We start from the raw sequence: 18,075 nt of genomic DNA on the forward strand, positions 1-18,075 counted from the left end.
AGGAGGGGAGGAGGGGGAAGAGGAAGGGAGGGGGAGGAGGAGGAGGGGGAAGAGGAGGAGGAGGAAAAAATCCGGCAGCTTCAAACAGGGCCTTCCCCAATCTTCAGGTTCTCCAGGTCCCTCCCCAAGCTGCACTCTGCCCCTGGGCCCTGTCCATGCTCCTGCTCTGGCCTAAACATAGGCGGGTTTTTTTGTTTTTTGTGTTTACAGAGACAGAGAGTCAGAGAGAGAGGGATAGACAGGGACAGACAGGAACGTAGAGATGAAAAGCATCAATCATCAGTTTTTCATTGTGCTTTGCGACACCTTAGTTGTTCATTGATTGCATTCTCATATGTGCCTTGAACGCGAGCCTTCAGCAGACCGAGTAACCCCTTGCTCGAGCCAGTGACCTTGGGTCCAAGCTGGTAAGCCTTGCTCAAACCAGATGAGCCTGCGCTCAAGCTGGCGACCTCGGGGTCTTGAAACTGGGTCCTCAGCATCCCAGGAAAATGCTCTATCCACTGCGCCACTGCCTGGTCAGGCAACATAGGTGTTTACAGGCTGCATTTCAAACCCCAGCAGAATGGTTCCCACAGATGGCCAATTTAACATCCCTCAACTGTAGATGAGGCAAGGAAGGCCCACGGGGGAAGGGGCTTGCCCAGGGTCACATGCGCAGTCAAGGCAGAGCAGATTAGAGCCCAGATTCCCCTCAATCCGACTCCCTAGCTGATGCAGGTTGGGGGTGGGGTGTTGAGATGAAAATAGTTCCTCTCCCGACCTGCTGAGACCCTTTCATTTTTAAAGCCACACCCAGTCCACCTGAGCTAGCAACCACCCAGCCCTTGAGCACAGAAGGCTGAGCATGAGCAGTGCTTTTGAGCTCACATGTGTACACCTGAGCCAGATTTTTTTTCTTTTTTATTTATTGGGGTGACACTGGTTATGTAAGTTTCAGGTGCACAAGCCTATAATGCATCATCTATATATTGTATTGTGTGTTCACCACCCCAGGTCAAGTCTCCTTTCATCACCATTTATGCCCCCTTTACCCTCTTCTACTCTCTGCAGCCCCTCAGGTGTTCTTTCTTTATTGTAGAGAGAGAGAGAGGGTCACACATACAGACAGGAAGGGAGAGAGATGAGAATAATTAGCTTATAGTTACAGCACTTTAGTTGTTCATTGTTTCCCATATGTGCCTTGACTAGGGAGCTACAGCCGATCCAGCTACAGCTCAAGCCAGCAACCTTGGGCTTCAGTGACCTTTGGGCTCGAGCTAGCGACCACAGGACCATGTCTATGATCCCATACTCAAGCTGGCGACCCTGCAACTCAAGCTGGTGAGCCCGTGCTCAAGCTGGCAACCTCAGGGCTTGAACCTGGGACCTCAGTGTCCCAGGGTAACACCTTATCCACTGCACCACCACCAGTCAAGCTTAGGTGTTCTTAAAACTAGGGCCACCTGGCTGTTAGTACAAATGACAGAAGACATCCATTCCTGTTTGTCCTCTGGAATAACTCAGCCTTTTAAGTATCTCCATGGTCCAGAGATGCCTTCTTTAATGCTGCTGGAAGAGCTGGGAGGAAGGGTCAGGGCGTGATGAGAGCTCACCAGGTCATACTCCTCGGGGTCTGCTGACATGCCCCGCATCCCGTAGCGGTGGGCGTCCTTGGACAAACGGTTGGCAAACTCCTCGGCGGTCCCCGTCTGGGAGCCATAGAACACAATAATGTTCCTACCCTATGGAAGGCCAGACATGTAGGGTCAGTGAAAGGCTAAGCAGCACAGGTTTCACCGAAGACTCCAGGTGACCACAGGGGCAGGCTAGGCAGGTGCACCCTCTTTCCTTCTTGCTTCAAGTCCTTTCTAAGTCACCAGGGGGCTAAGATCTCACTGCCGCAGCCCCCGTGGAGGATGGGGGCAAAGGCCACCCAGATACTCCAGCCATCACGGCAATTTTACACAGCTACTCAAAGTCACACTCTGGATAGATTTTTAAATGACATGCAAAAGACACAACATAATCAGTTAAAAAAGTGACTAAACAGTATGTATAGTACAATCCAATTTGTTATACACCCTTACTCACAGCCATATATATGTGTATGTGTATATATATGTATTATATACATAAATACACAAAAGAAAAAGACTGGTAAGAAACATACCAAGAGTCTCTAAATGGGGAGTTTTGGGTGGGTTTTTCTGGGTGGTTATAAAAATATGCATATTTATGAAAATGTAGACAACAAGGAAATATACTACATGGACTGACTCGCACGCTCTTCATCCCACCCTTTCTGCCTTCCACAGCAGCTACTCCCCATGTTTCCCTGCAGCGAGGGAAGCAGCAAGTTAGGTCCAGCCAACTAGATGCGCTTTTCAAGATCTGGAAGGGGCAAGTGAGACACAGCCCCCTTCTGATCCCTTTACGTAGACACGAGGTCTCTCTGGAGCGGTACCCAAGGCCCCAGTTGCCCACAGTGGCCTCTAGTTTTTGCACCTAGCACCAACTGATACAGGTACAAATGACAAAATAAAACATACGATTACAGTTGCTCTAAAGTGTCCTCTTAGCTCTTACATTTCCCAAATTTTTTACAAATCAATTAAAAAGATATTTTAAAACAGTCACTAAAAAAAACCTACTGAATAAAGGATAAAAAGAGTATGATATCAGGGGAACCAAATAGGATATAAAATAGTAGCTAAATATTTATGGTAGCATCAAAATATATAAAGTACCTAGAAATAACCCTTGTAAGAAACACACAAGAAGCTATCAAGTGATAAAAGACTCAACCAAATGGAAAGGTACTCTGGTTCTCGAGAGGAGAATTTAACTACCAGATGTTAGTCTTCTTACTTTAATACAGAAATGTAATAAAAATTTTAACAACTCTTTTTTTTCCCTCAATAAATCGATTCTAAAAGTCCTATGGAAAAATAAATGACTCCACCCATAGGAACATTATTTGGCAATAAAAAGGAATGAAGTGCTGACACGTGCTGCCCGTGGGTGAACCTGGAAGACATCCTGCTGAATGAAAGGCGCCAACACAAAAGGTCACATACTGTGTGATTCCATTTATAGGCAACGACCAGAACAGGCAAGTCCCTAGAGACAGCAAGTGGATGGACAGTGTCCTAATGCTCAGGGTGGGGGATTAGGGGATGGGGAGTGACTGTTAATGGGTATGGGGTTTCTTTGGGGGATGATGAAAATGTTCTAAAATTAATTATGGTGGTGGTTTGCACAACTCTGTGAATATACTATACTAAAAAACACTAAAAGGGTATTCTTTAAATGGGTGAACTGTATAAAATGTGAATTATATCTCAATAAAACTGTTACCCAAAATGAATAAATATATCTAAAATATGAGAAAAATAGGAGCATTGGTAAGGGGTAGGGAAGTGCCTCACACTACCAGATATTAAAACAAAGTATAAATCCTCAATAATTAAAGCAGCATGACGCTGTACCTACCCAGACAACTAGATCCAAGTATTAAAATAGGAAAACATGAAAATACACACTGGCACATGGTAAAACCAGTGGAGAAAACATGAACTCTATTTAGACTAAAAAAAAAAAGCAGTGTTGGATCCATAACTTACATCTTTTGCTAGAATCAAGTCCCAACAGACTGACTTTTAAATATGAAAAATGAAACCATAAAAGTACTAGAAGAAAACATGAAAGAATTCCTTTATCTCTTCAGGATGAGGAAGGTCTCTTAACTGATGACTCAAAGTCCGTAAATCATAGAGAGAAGAATAAAGTGGACTATGTAACTTTTACATGGCAAGAAAACACACACACACACACAAACACGATAAGCCAAGTCAAAGCAGACTATATATATATATATATATTTATTTATTTTTTTAACAGAGACAGAGAGTCAGAGAGAGAGAGAGATAGGGACAGACAGGAACAAAGAGAGACGAGAAGCATCAATTATTAGTTTTTTGTTGTGACACCTTATTTGTTCATTGATTGCTTTCTCATATGTGCCTTGACCGTGGGGCTACAGCAGACTGAGAAACCCCTTGCTTGAGCCAGTGACCTTGGGTCCAAGCTGGTGAGCTTTGCTCAAACCAGATGAGCCCACTCTAAAGCTGGCGACCTCAGGGTCTTGAACCTGGGTCCTATGCATCCCAGTCCGACGCTCTATCCACTGCACCACTGCCTGGTCAGGCAGGAAAAATATTTTTAACTCATATCACAGACAAGGGATAAATCTCCCTAATAATTTTAAAAAGTTCCTAAAGAACGAGCAATTCCAATAAAAAAATTGGGCAAAATATATGAACAGAGAATCTATATAAAAAAAATAAATGTCATCGTAACATTAAAAATTGCTTAACCTCATTCATAAAAAAAATGCAAATTAGAACTACACAGAGATTGCATTTTTTTATAACCTAGAAAACTGGCAAAACTCCAAACTTTAATAACAAACTCTGTTGGCAAAGCCGTGAGGAACAGGTTTTCTCACACATTGCTAGAGTGCCCTGGTGTGACCTCTAAGGGGACAGGATTTGGCAGCTTCTATCACAATTACAAATCCATATACCTTTTGATTCAATAATTCCACTTCTGGGATTTTATGGTAGTTGTAGATATATAAATTGATCTACGTAGTCACAGCAGCATTGTTTATCTTTTTTTTTTTTTTACAGAGACAGAGAGTCAGAGAGGGATAGATAGGGAGAGACAGACTGAAACGAAGAGAGATGAGAAGCATCAATCATCAGTTTTTCATTGCGACACCTTAGTTGTTCACTGATTGCTTTCTCATATGTGCCTTGACCGTGGGCCTTCAGCAGACCAAGTAACCCCTTGCTCAAGCCAGCGACCCTGGGTCCAAGCTGGTGAGCTTTGCTCAAGCCAGATGAGCCCGCGTTCAAGCTGGCAACCTCAAGGTCTTGAACTTGGGTCCTCCGCATCCCAGTCTGATGCTCTATCCACTGTGCCACCGCCTGGTCAGGCCACAGCAGCATTGTTTATAAGAGTTTAAGATTAGAAATAGTCCAAGAGCTCCTCAACAAGGTAATGCTTAAATAGAGTACTATGGTCACATAACGGAATCATTAAGCAGCTATAGTAAAGAATGAGAAAGGTGTCTTTGCATTGATATGGAAGGATCTCCAAGATATATCATTAAGTTAGCATGGTCTATAACAGTGTGTATACTATGCCATTTTTTCTTTTAAGAAAGTATAAAATAGCCTGACCAGGCGGTGGCGCAGTGGATAGAGCGTCGGACTGGGATGCGGAAGGACCTAGGTTCGAGACCCCGAGGTTGCAAGCTTGAGCGCGGGCTCATCTGGCTTGAGCAAAAAGCTCACCAGCTTGGACCCAAGGTCGCTGGCTCGAGCAAGGGGTTACTCGGTCTGCTGAAGGCCCACGGTCATGGTACATATGAGAAAGCAATCAATGAACAACTAAGATGTTGCAACAAAAAACTTAGGATTGATGCTTTTCATCTCTCTCCATTCCTGTCTGTCTGTCCCTATCTATTCCTCTATCTGACTCTCTCTGTCCCTGTAAAAACAAAACAAAACAAAACAAAAAACGTATGAAATAAGCATCTCTGTGTTTTTTGTATGCACACAAAGAAGCTCTAGAAGGACCCATAAAATACTAAGAAGATGACGAGTGGCAGAAATCAGAGAGAGGCTTCCACTGAATAGTTTTGTTTTAGATTTTAGCCATGTGAATACCTCTCCATACAATTAAAAATTTAAATAAACAAAAACACACAGAGATAAAACTGTCGCTGTGCCATGACCACAGCTATGTGAGGCTCTCATCTGTTCGTGGACAGAGCCTGGACTGGGAGCAGGGAGTCAGGATGGCGTCCTGAGTCAGAAGGACTGTTTATTCTTATAGTTGCCTCAAGAAGTAAACATTCAAAAAACAAAGTAAACTGTCCCAGCAACAGCAGAGCAGCTCTGGGGCTTTGGTATGACTAAAATGTACACGTAAGAGAGCTGGCCCTGGGTTCCTCCAACTCTCCTGTCCACTGCAGCTGGCCTTCTGCTGGACTCCCCTAAGCACCCACCAGGGACAAGATCTGCTGGCAAGAGCACAAACATGGAGAATAAACTCACCGTCTTTTTCATCTTTTCCACGAAGCTGCTGTCTTTGGGAGAGGAGATCCTGAAAAACAAAAGTGTCAGATGGGCATGGGATGCATGTGGCATGGCAGCACTAAGGGGCATTCTCCACTGAGCATGCCAGCAGCTGCCTCTGGTCCAGTGACAGGGCTGCCAGGCCTGCTCCCCATACCCTCAGAGTAAATCCAAATCTTGAGATACCAACACCTGGCAAAGCAAGGACCCCCACCCCCAGAGAGATGGAATAAAGAATGGTCAAGGACCTCACTTCCCCATCCCTCAGCATCCATAGCCAAAGGTCCCCAGGGCCTTTTTTCACTTCCAATCCCTGCCTCACACAGCACCCACGAGTCTCCTAAATATGGGTTTGACCGTGCCACTGCCTGCTTCACTCTCATACCCTCATTGGCTCCCATGAACCTCAGGACAGGGGTACAGAGAATCTTCCCCCAGCCTTGCCCAATTCTCCCCGCCACACACCACTCTCTCCATGACAGCCATCACCCTAACTCAGAGCACCCTTATTACATTCTATGCCAGCAGATCCGTGCTCCATCAAGGCCCGGCTCAAATACCAACCCCCCTGGGATTCCTAAGCAGTCGCCCGACCACTGTCCACGAACTGGGCCCTATCTCCTCATATAGCAGTATCACTGCTGGGTACATCACAGCCTCAGCACCCTCTGTCCACTCTCTGCCTCCTGGCTGCCCGCCTCTTGCCCCCTCCCTGTCCATTTCTGTTCTCCTTTTCCTCTCTTTCCTTGCCCCAGGCCTGCAGGGCCATCTAAAGAAGTCAAGTGAGCTTCTCTAGGGACTTTTAGGACTAAGGCAGCAAGGTGGGTAAAACAGAAGACATGTGCAAAATATGTATATCGGACAAAGAACTTGGACTGAGAATAAGAAATCCCTATAAACCAATCAGAAAGATATATAATGCAGCAGAAAAATTGCCAAAAGACTTGAACAGGTACTTTCTTAGAGAAACAGCTGAAAAACCTATGGAAAGGTGCTGGACATGAATGTCCAGGTGAAGTTGTGGAGCAGCAGAATTCTCACCTAGTTCAGGGGAGGCAATATGGCACAACCTCTGTGGAAGGCTGTCTGGCAGCATCCTCTGTAACCCAGCAGCCTCCTCTTTGGTACAGACCTAAGAGAGTGCATTTGTACCTGTGCACCAAGAGATGGACCGGGAATATTCTCGGCAGCACTGACATGAGTGTTCCTCACAGGGAACAACCCTACTGTCGATCAGCAGAATAAATAAACTGTGGTACAGTCACACAATGGAACATTCTCCACTGCAGCAATGAAAAAGATGATCACTAGCTACACTCACATGAATGAACCCCACAAACATACTGTTGAGTGAAATAAGCCAGAGAGAAAAGTATAAGTACATATATATGATTTTACTATATAAAGTCCCCAAAAAGGCAAAACTAATTTGTGGGGACAGTGGGCAATAGACAGCAGGGCGACTCCGGGGCTCCTGGGAATGGTCTGCTCTTGACTGGGTGGCAATCCACTTGTTCACACGGAGAGAATCTTTGATCTGTATGCACCTTCCTGCAGACACTACATTTCAGTTAAAAGTTTACACTTATCCTCGAGCATGCGTGGTAGGCAATGAGGTGAAGGAGGCTGGAGTCGCGCAGACTGGGGCCATTCCTAGCCTGCCAATTCACAGCTGAGTGAACTTGAACCAGGAATTCATTGCTCCTTAACTAGAAAATGGGGATAACAAATCCCACTTCAGAGATTTTTGCAAAGATCAAATGAAGAAAAAGGATATAAGGACCCAGGAGAGCGTCCGGCACAAGGCAGGCTCTATAACTTGTGGCTGTCACTGTGAAGGGAGTTCCGGCCACTCGCCTGGCCCCTCCTCTGCCAGGCCACAGTCCACAGCAGGGTCCCTGGACAGCCAGAGGGAACACCCAGGCCTCGCACAAAAGCTTGTAGCACAGAGTGACAGTGGGTGTGTGCAGGCAGGTGCTGAGTCTTCCCACAGTTTTTCAAGTTAGCTGATGGCTGGCCTCCACATTCATGCCATTTATTTTAACAGCGTGGCCAAGATTATCCCAATTTTACATTCAGACAAATACAGCCAAGCAGCTGCATTTTTCATGAAACATGAATGGGCCACAGATAAGATCAAAACAGGGCAAAAAAGGACTTGATGATGTATGAAGGAGCCCGAATGAGCTCAGCGGCTCCCTGCCAGCCAGTGGTCTGGTGGTCCACATGCTGGTCAGAGAGACTGGCCGGGGGGTGAAGATGCACCTGGAGATGGCCAAACACTTTGGCTCTGGGGCGACACATTGGAATGTGTGGTTTCAGGAAAGGTGACATGCGATTATACCCAGAAGGCCCCTACCACAAAGCATGCCCTCCCCCACCCCCATTCCCACCCGAGGGGAGACTGAACGCCCATTTTACAGACAGTTGACAGAGGCTTGAAGGCAGCACTTGCGCCCAGTCCTCCGGCCAGTAAGTGGCCAGGCAAGGATCAAGCCCAGCCCGATTCCAAGACCTCTGCTCTTTCTCTACATCCTCCGGCGCATGGAGCAGAGTGCTGAGGATGGGGTGCCAGGAGGCACACACACGCACTGCCACAGCATAAAAGCGCTGTCCCTCAGGCCTGGAGGCCTGGAGTTTGTGGGGAAACTTACAAAGTGAAGGTTTCTTTTAAGAATGCTTCTGCAAAGCTGTTTAGACACATAATTTTTTAAACATAAAGATGGAAGTTTCATGTTTAAGCCCCCACTGGGTTTCTACTAGGTTAGTAGGTCCAGGACTACTTGGACCTCGTAATGTATTTAGTATGAAATAGTAGGCTACCTTTAGAGCCTTTGTGTTAACTAATATTACATGTGGGGCCCTGTTGGGGGCAAAGCCTGGTGCCTGACTCGGCCGCTCCAGCTCCTCTCCATCCTGGAGGTCCAGGCAGTGCCGCAGCCCTTCTCAAGGAGCTAGAAGGGAGGCAGCTGGGGGCCGCCTGCCCATGCTTTCCCCTAGTGATGGCCTGTCCTTATAGGAACCCAGAGAGCCCCCCCCCCATCCCCATCACCCCAGTGTCCCCAGGGCAGGCCCAGGGGATACTGCCTCCTTTCTTTCCCCACTCCAAGCTCCAACCTGCACTTCAAAGGGGTCCTGTGTCTGGCCATCTTCCCTACATGTCCAACCACCAACAGCCACATCTTCACTACCCCTCTAGTTTATGTGCAGCCCAATCAGAGCACTAAATGTCTGTCTCTGTACTAACACGGCATGCTCGCCAAGATGCACTGTTAAGAGGAAGAAAGTAAGGTGCATAACGATGTGAATTATACCACTGTGTTCCTTTTGAGTTCTGAGTTGTGAGAATATATTACCTACTAAACATGAATCAAATGTAAATTTAAACTGATGGTTAAGAAAACTATCAGCAACATACACAAAACGTTTCTGATGAATTATTAGGGAAAAAAAGCAGATACAAGACTAAATACAATTTCCATTTATATAAAGTGTGCAGAACAGGCAAAGCCATAGATAGAATGGTGCCAAGGGCTGGGGGAGGGAGGATGGGGAGCAACTGCTTAATGGGAACAGTGTTTCCTTTTGAGGTGATGAAAATGTTTTGAATTAGTGTCTGGTTGTAGAATACCATGACTATACTAAAAGCCACAAGATTGTACACTTTAAAATGGTTAATATGAATTTTAAGGGGTGTGAATTTTACCTCAATTAAAAAATGAAAAATGCTTTTTTCATTTTTTGGTGGTGCAGTGGACAGAGTGTCAACCTGGAAACGCTGAGGTCACTGGTTTGAAGCCCTGGGCTTGCCTGGTCAAGGCACATATGAAAAACAATCAGTGAACAACTAAAGTGAAGCAACTACAAGTTGATGCTTCTTGCCCTCCCCCAAATCAACAGCTAAAATCTTAAAAAAAAAAAAAAAAAAAAAAAAGAAAACAGATTGGTGGCGGCCCAGTGGATAGCCTGTGATGCTGATGTCGCAGGCTGCCAGCTTACACGCAAGCTCACCATCTTGAGTGTGGGTGCTGGCTTGAGCGCAGGATCATCAACATGATCCCAAGGCCTCTGGCTTGAGCAAGGCGTCACTGGATCAGCTGGAGTCCCCTGGTCAAGGCACATGTGAGAAGCAATCAATGAACAATTAAAGTGCTACAACTACAAGTTGATGTTTCTCATCTCTCTCCTTTCCTCTCTCTGTGTGTGTGTCTCTCTCTCAAAAAAAAAAAAAAAGAACCCCACCCCACCCCCAAAAATGGAAGAAAACAAACAAAATGCATTTAGCAGACACCTAAAAGGGGCTAGGCTTTAGAGGTTTTGGAATACACTTACATGGAACTCTTCTTTCTCAATTTCTCAACCACTGCCAGTCACTGTGTACAAATGCACCACAGCGGAAGCTCCGGCAGAAATTTAGAATGACAACACAGAGCCAGGGGAAACACAAGCTACAGTTGTGACACCAAGGTTACACATCCTCCCTCACATTCAGCCGCTTCCAGGGTAGAATGTATGACAAAGAGGAAAACAAGAATCTGTGCCCTTAAAAAAAATGGAGAGCACACTATTAATTACTCATAGGAAAAGGACCTCAAGAGAAATACACCAGCATCTTAACAGAATACCGAAGGGTTAGGATGTGAGATGGTTTCTGTAATTTTCAAATATTTGTTTTTCATGTTATTTTTATAACTAAAAGTATATTTTACAGTTTAAAAAACAGGGTAACTAGAATGTGTAAGCATAGGGAAGAGGCCGCAATCGGCACAATGTCTGACACTCAGCATATAACATTTTATCAGCTCCTGGGGCAGTCAGTCCTGAGCCCTCTGCCCAGCAGAAGGTTGGCAGAGGTGGCCTGAGAAGGCTTTTGGGGGGTTCCCTTACCCACCTGAGAGGGCCTGACATCAGCTGAAAAGCTAACTCCTATCTATTCTCAAGGGATAGAGGCTTCCATAGAAGCTACATCTCAAAGAAGGTGGATTTGATGACTTGCTGAAGGAACAAGCAGCACCCTCACTGCCCAGTGAATGCTGGGTTGCTTTTCCATCTGCAGGTGATGCATGCCAGCCTGGGTGGGGAGGGCACTGTGCTTGCACCACAGGCATGGGACTAAACAAAGCAGCCTCCTCATTCCAGGGCCAATCACCAGGTTGGCAAGACAGGCTCGAGGAGAATCATGGTGGGATGGGAGGGGCCACACATCAGGAGCAGAGAATTGGTTCAAATCCTGTTCTGCCACCAAATGGGTCTGTGACAAGTCATGGCCTCTTAAGACCTGAGATTCCTCTGATTGAAAATACTCCATCTTGGCTTCTGCAGTCTCCCAGTGCCTTGCATAGCACCTGGGACTTGGTTAACTTTCAGGGATAAAGAGGGTGTTCTCCACTCAGTGGCAGAGCGTCAGTCTGGCATGTGGAAGTCCTGGGTTTGATTCCCGGCCAGGGCACACGGGAGAAGTGCCCATCTGCTTCTCCACCCTTCCCCCTCTTCTTTCTCTCTATCTCTCTCTTCCCCTCCTGCAGCCAAGGCTCCATGGGAGCAAAGTTGGCCCGAGTGCAGAGGATGGCTCCATGGCCATTCCACCTCAGGTGCTAGAATGGCTCCTGTTGTAATGCAGCAACATCACAGATAGGCAGAGCATCTCCCCCTAATGGGCTTGCCGGGTGGATCCTAGTCAGTCACATGTGGGAGTCTGTCTCTCTGCCTCCCCACCTTTCACTTCAGAAAAATACAAAAAAAAAACAAAAACGGGGTGTGTGAATGAGGCTATTTGGGTTACTATGATTTCCAGGGCCCAGAGGTGGCCTGCTAAAACCAAATGAGTGGATCAGATGGCCCAGGTGACAGGGCTTCAGAATGAGCAAGCACCATGACTACAGAAACCAGGAAAGGCCTCTCAAAAGAGCCGAGTTCTAGTCTCAGAGACAAAATGGCTCCCAAGAGACAAAGTCATGGGAAGCAGCAGCAGAGAGGCTCCTAGGTAAGGTCCATGTAGCTGGTGGGGAGCTCAGCTCTGGCCCCGACAGCCGGCGGGTCTGTGGGGAGGAGGGCCTCAGTGTGGCCTCCTGACTCCTGATGCAGCTGTACAGGGCAGGAGTCCCAGGCTGGCAGGGGAGAGGGAAGTCCTCTCGGCAGGTCTGGCTGGGAACATCAGAGACAGGCAAGATGGTTAGCCCTGCCTGCGTTTGGAAAAAGGGTTCTTCCAAGAAGCACGAGCAGTTCTGAAGGCCAGCCCTGGTCCTTCCACTAGCTTCAACCCTGGGGAAAGGAGAACACTCCCTACCCCACCCCCTCCGCTCCAGGGATGGCTTCCAGAGATCCTGGGCAGACGGAGGTCCATGAGAGGAAAAGGGAAACCAGAAGGGGACTGAGGAAGACCCCGTACCTCTAGTCAGTGCCCCAACACATGCAGTTTCCTGATGTTCTGACTGGTTACACCTGGCCTGCTGAGGTGCAACAGAACCTGTCCCCCACTGCAAGGCCCTGCTGCTCAGCCTGTCTGGGCCCATACCTAAGTGCCCTCGCCTGGCTTTACCCCACCTGACAGCCTCATGCTGGAATGTGTACATGGAACCTGATCTTTCACAGGCAGAGGAGTCAGTGACTAAGGCCTTCCTGGTTTTCAGTCATTTCATATCCTGTCATTTAAAAGCAGGAAACTGCAGTCTGCAAATCTGGGACGGAAGGGGCCAGCAGTGCCACTGCCCAGCTGAACCCCCTGGGGTATTACCCCCAACTATGCTGGTCAACTCGACACAACACCCTCTTCACAACTCTAGGGTGTCCCTGCCCAGGAAGGGGCTCTGTCCTCACTCGAGTACAGGTGTCAGGTGTCCCTCAGCCAGAGGGGCCTCAACACAGTCTGCTGCCAGGGACACTGTTTGGAACTGACCTTCTCAGGGTGGGCTCATCCTGTGGAGATGAGTATGTGCATCCCATGGCTTCTCACTCCCAGTCCCAGGACTTAAGGAAGAAGGCAGGTTATAGATCTCTCCTGGAAACGGGCAGGGAGCCAGCAGCTAGGAAGTGGGTTCCGTCCATCCTCTACACAGGGCTGGCTGGGCCCGTTAACTCTGAAAGTGCTCTTGGATACCCCAAAGTCCTCTTGGAATCTCGGCTGAGCCCCTGCGTGCATCTGTCCCCATAAGCCTGAGAACACTGGAACATCTGGCAGTTCCAGCAGGGAGGAACCAGGACTCTGGGCTGAAACCTCCCGTGATCCCCTGCGTTTGGGCACACACCCCTCCTCCTTCAGTATGGACCGAGGGAAGGAGAAAACCTTCCCAACCCCAACTCGGGTCTCCTTGGAAACTGTTTATATCAGAGCCCTTTCTCCCTACATCCTCCCCCTTTCCTATTTGAAAAAAATAATAAAAGGAAGTCACAGAGGCTGAATAAAGCTCTTCTAGACACTAGAAGGCAGTTATGCAGGTTGCTATGGCAGGGCCGTCTCTCCATAAAGGAAGCTGCATTGACCCTGCTGCCAGGGCACCTCAGGATCATATTAAATTAGATCTGGTTCCTGTCTTCCTCCCCACAAAAGAACTGTGAGCAACAGAGCCTAAGACACTAGTCTCAGCCTAGGTCACCTGAGAGCATACTGTGCGCTGTGAAACAGCACATCTTACCCTCACTGCCTGGCAAGGTGGCCGCTGCATTCGCTGCTAAGATGTCTTGTCTGAAGGAGCACCCCTTCACAGAACCCAAGTATAAACAGCCAGACGAAAGGCTGCAGCTGGCCCAGGCTCTGAGCCGAGTCCACGCAGCTCCAGAATGGAGCACAAAAGGTTCCAATTAGGGCTCTCCACTCCTAAATTGGGCGCAGGAGTCTCTCTAGTTCAAGCTTCAATGTGTGGGAAGGACGAAAGGGAGGGTGAACAAAAGTACTGAGTCACTCGGACAAAGATGAACCAAGTTGTCCTGGTGTGATTCATTTGTTTCCAGTTCCAGGCAACACTCAGAAGGAGTTCTGAAAACTTCAACTCAGATTTGCTTTTCTACACAGCAGAACTGATTTCTTGTGAGACTTTCCCTTGCCCTCGGTGACACGGGGCAGCTGCTTTTTTTTTTTTTTTGAAAAAGTTTTATTAAACATTTTTGGATATTGCTTGCTACCTTTTAAGTTTAAGAATGAAGTATTTCAATAAAAAGAAATCAATACTGAAATCACTTTCCCTTGTGTGAAGAAATATGAATGAACTGTATATTAATATTTAAAAGCCAAGTAGTTCACTGTCAAAACTGTATCTCAAGAGCAGAGCAAGCTCTAAACACATGAAGATCACATTGCTACTTCAACAGTCTCGGGCGAGCCTTAGCCTGTCTATGGCTTAGGATCTGCTTCCAAGCTTGTTTCCTGAGTTTCGTCCGCCTCTGAGAGCTTTTCGTCATTTTCCAGTGTTTGCTGAAGTTCATGAATGGTACTAAGAAGAACATGAAACTGTTTCCGTCTCAGTTCCAGCTTGTCTTCAACACTTTCTTTGATATGTGAAAGATGCTCTAATTCTTTGCCCAGAGCCTCTAGTTCCTTTAATGTCTCATGCCTGTCTGGATGATGCTGAATCACTTTTGCCAAAGCATCATATTCTTGACGATTTTTTCGTATTTGTTTTGCCTGAAGAATTTGCTTTTTGCACTCAGCAATTTTTTCATGTGCTCCAGCAATGCTACATTCTATTTCTTTATAAATTTTTTCATAATTTTCCATTTCTCTGAGATTCATATCATACACCAGCAAAGTTTTGCCCATTGAAAATTCACATTGGGACAGTGTACTCAGCATACGTTGGTACTGGCTATATCCCTCTTCCTGGGATCCGGAGTTGCACCATTTAATGAAACTTTTCACGAGCAGATTAATTCTGCGATCATCTCCTGCGCCATCCCCATCAATTAGGAGACGCTTCCGTATGACTTCATCGTCAGTCACAGCTCCCATGGCGTGCGCGGCGGCGGCGGCGGCGCAGGCCAGGCGGTGGTTGGCGGCGGCGGAGGTCAAACTCTCGGGGCAGCTGCTTTTGAACAGCTCCCTCCCACAGCCGGTGTGTGACGGCATGTTCTCTGTGGCCCAGGGAGCAGGCCCCAGCCAGAGTGGGTGAGGGCTGAGACACGACACCCGCTGGCCGCGGGGCTGTGGGCAGGCTGGCTGGCCCAAGACGAACTTGGACTTTGAGGCCTCTGTTGTGGAAGACGGCTCCACCAAGCAAGCCAGCTTTCTCTACCGTGGGCAATGTGGTCCCAGAGCCTTGGGGAAGAAAGCTATTGGTTTGGAAGGCTGCCTTTCATGAAAACACAGCGGTTCGCTGCAACTTAAATTAAAAAAAAAAAAAATCACTTTCCCTGTTGACGGGGCCAAGAACGGAAACCAGTCCTGATGGAAGGGCAGTGGGGAAGGTGCCGCCCGAGACAACGGGCCTTTGGCAGCTTGGAGGGCAAAGCAGGTGCAGGAGGCCACAGGTCAAAGACAAGAAAGGAATGGGAAATACTACTTGCTGAGTGCCTACTGTATGCCAGCCAGTATTCGAGGAGCTCTATATTTTATTTCATTGAATTCGTCCCAGTGAAGTGGGAAAGGATCTTTATCCCCATTAGACAGCTGAGGAGAGTGAGGCTCAGGGTGAAGCAGTAACTCAAATCCAGTCATAGTGATTCAGCACCCAGGCCTTATGTCCGCTCGCTCCCACTGAGCATGGTTGTGCCTCCCTGTCCCAAAGTGTTGGTCAAGGCACAGAAATCCCAGGAGTGACCCTGGGCACATTCAGAAAACACTTCACAACCCTTCCCAAGGATCCTAGGTCCTTGTCATCTGGGATGCTCTGAGGCTTAAGTGGGCTGCTGTTTCCCTAATAACCCACCTCTCCCCCCTAGAGCCTTCAACATATATCCACCAAGACAAAGGCTCCATAACCTGCTGAGACCCTGGCCACCTGCTAACACCACAGGGCATTCTCTGGCCGCTCTCTTCTAAGCCCTGAAGAGCACTGGGCTGTGACTCAGCTCTTCAGGTGTTAGGCAGGGCTGCTGCTACTGTGCAGGAGTGAAGAGTGAGAATGAGGTCCAAGGAGCTAGCTGCTCGGGGATATACAGCCTGTTATTCACAGAGCTAAAAAGCCACATGCTCTGACACCAGGATGACTTGATTCCTGTCACAGAAAAAATGGTCCTGCCATCATGTGCAAAAGGAAAAGGGAAAGAAAGCAGGGTAGCTGGGGGAGGGGAGGCAATGATGAGGACAGGAGGGGAGTCAGCAGGAGTACACAGGTGTGGGAAGGGAAGCCCTGAGGCACCAGCACTAAGTGCCCCAATGATGCCAGCTCTGCATCGCTCTCCCAGACAGCCCACCATTGAAGTTGCAGGCACTGGCTAGCATGCAAAACCACCCCAATCTCATCAGAGAATAGGAAAGAAGGAAAGGCAGGTGAAGTCCCTTAGTGGTCAGGTGGCAGCGAAAAACCCTGGCCTGTGCTCACAGGAGCAGTGTGACTACCCAGAGCCCATTGCCTCGCCGTTGCCATTGACGATGGGAACCTTCAGGCTCGGTGCACTTCTCATGCTCTTCTCTTGGTAAAACTCATTTGTGGCCCTGGCCGGTTGGCTCAGTGGTAGAGCGTCAGCCTGGCATGCAGGAGTCCTGGGTTCGATTCCCGGCCAGGGCACATAGGAGAAGCGCCCATCTGCTTCTCCACCCATCCCCTTCTCCTTCTTCTCTGTCTCTCTCTTCCCCTCCCGCAGCCGAGGCTCCATTGGAGCAAAAGATGGCCCGGGCGCTGGGGATGGCTCCTTGGTCTCTGCCCCAAGTGCTAGAGTGGCTCTGGTCACGACAGAGCGACGCCCCGGATGGGCATAGCATTGCCCCCTGGTGGGTGTGCCGGGTGGATCCCGGTCGGGCGCATGCGGGAGTCTGTCTGACTGCCTCCCTGTTTCCACCTTCAGAAAAATACAAAAAAAAAAACCCCAAAACGCCAACAAACTCATTTGTGTTTCCATTATCACATCTGACAGCCAAGGAACTCTCTATAGGAAGAAACCCTAAACTACATGTGGGAAGAACTAGAGCTCACTTCCCACCTGTAGGCATTCAAAAAGAGAAAGATGGCCTGACCAGGCAGTGGCGCAGTGGATAGAGCGTTGGACTGAGATGCGAAGGACCCGTTCAAGACCCCAAGGTCGCCAGCTTGAGTGAGGGCTCATCTAGTTTGAGCAAAAGCTCACCAGCTTGGACCCAAGGTCGCTGGCTCGAGCAAGAGGTTACTCGGTCTGCTGAAGGCCCACGGTCAAGGCACATATGAGAAAGCAATCAATGAACAACTAAGGTGTCGCAACGAAAAACTGATGATTGATGCGTCTCATTTCTCTCTGTTCCTGTCTGTCTGTCACTATCTCTGACTCTCTCTCTGTCTCTGTAATAAAAAAATAAAAATAAAAAATAAAAATAAAGAGAAAGCTGTACAGAAATGATGCCAGCAGCCTTGACTCCTGGCTTTCCCGGACCCTCTGTCCAGAGTAAGTCCCCAAATAAGTCACAGAGGAAAATTAGCTCTTTTATGGCTTTTCAGAAGCAACCCCCAGGGGGATGCAATCAGCAAAATCCATATAGTGGGAAACTCTATGAAACAAATTATCTGGTTTCTTTAAAAATGCTTCCTGCAGTTCGGCCCTGGCCGGTTGGCTCAGTGGTAGAGCGTCGGCCTGGCGTGCAGGAGTCCCAGGTTCGATTCCCGGCCAGGGCACACAGGAGAGGCGCCCATCTGCTTCTCCCCCCCTCCCCCCCTCCATCCTCTCTGTCTCTCTCTCTCTCTCCCCCTCCCGCAGCCGAGACTCCATTGGAGCATAGATGGCCGGGGCGCTGGGGGTGGCTCTGTGGCCTCTGCCTCAGGCGCTAGGATGGCTCTGGATGCAACAGAGCTATGCCCCCTGGTGGGCATGCCGGGTGGATCCCGGTCGG

The 18,075-nt window shown here is 48.2% G+C and overlaps 1 protein-coding gene and 1 pseudogene across 3 annotated transcripts in view; both read right to left on the minus strand.

Moving 5' to 3' along the window:
• POR (cytochrome p450 oxidoreductase) overlaps positions 1-18,075 on the minus strand; it is an 83,618-nt gene that overhangs the window by 8,553 nt on the left and 56,990 nt on the right. For all 3 annotated transcript variants that reach the window (XM_066274513.1, XM_066274514.1, XM_066274512.1), the window contains exons 3-4: positions 6,108-6,156; positions 1,596-1,724 (exon numbers count right to left, since the gene is read on the minus strand). In XM_066274513.1, the coding sequence (XP_066130610.1) occupies positions 1,596-1,724; positions 6,108-6,156 (178 nt within the window). The remainder of the gene's footprint in view (positions 1-1,595; positions 1,725-6,107; positions 6,157-18,075) is intronic.
• LOC136336412 (THO complex subunit 7 homolog pseudogene) lies at positions 14,192-15,127 on the minus strand (annotated as a pseudogene).

Source organism: Saccopteryx bilineata, chromosome 4 (assembly GCF_036850765.1).
Source record: "Saccopteryx bilineata isolate mSacBil1 chromosome 4, mSacBil1_pri_phased_curated, whole genome shotgun sequence".
NCBI classification, from domain to species: Eukaryota; Metazoa; Chordata; class Mammalia; order Chiroptera; family Emballonuridae; genus Saccopteryx; species Saccopteryx bilineata.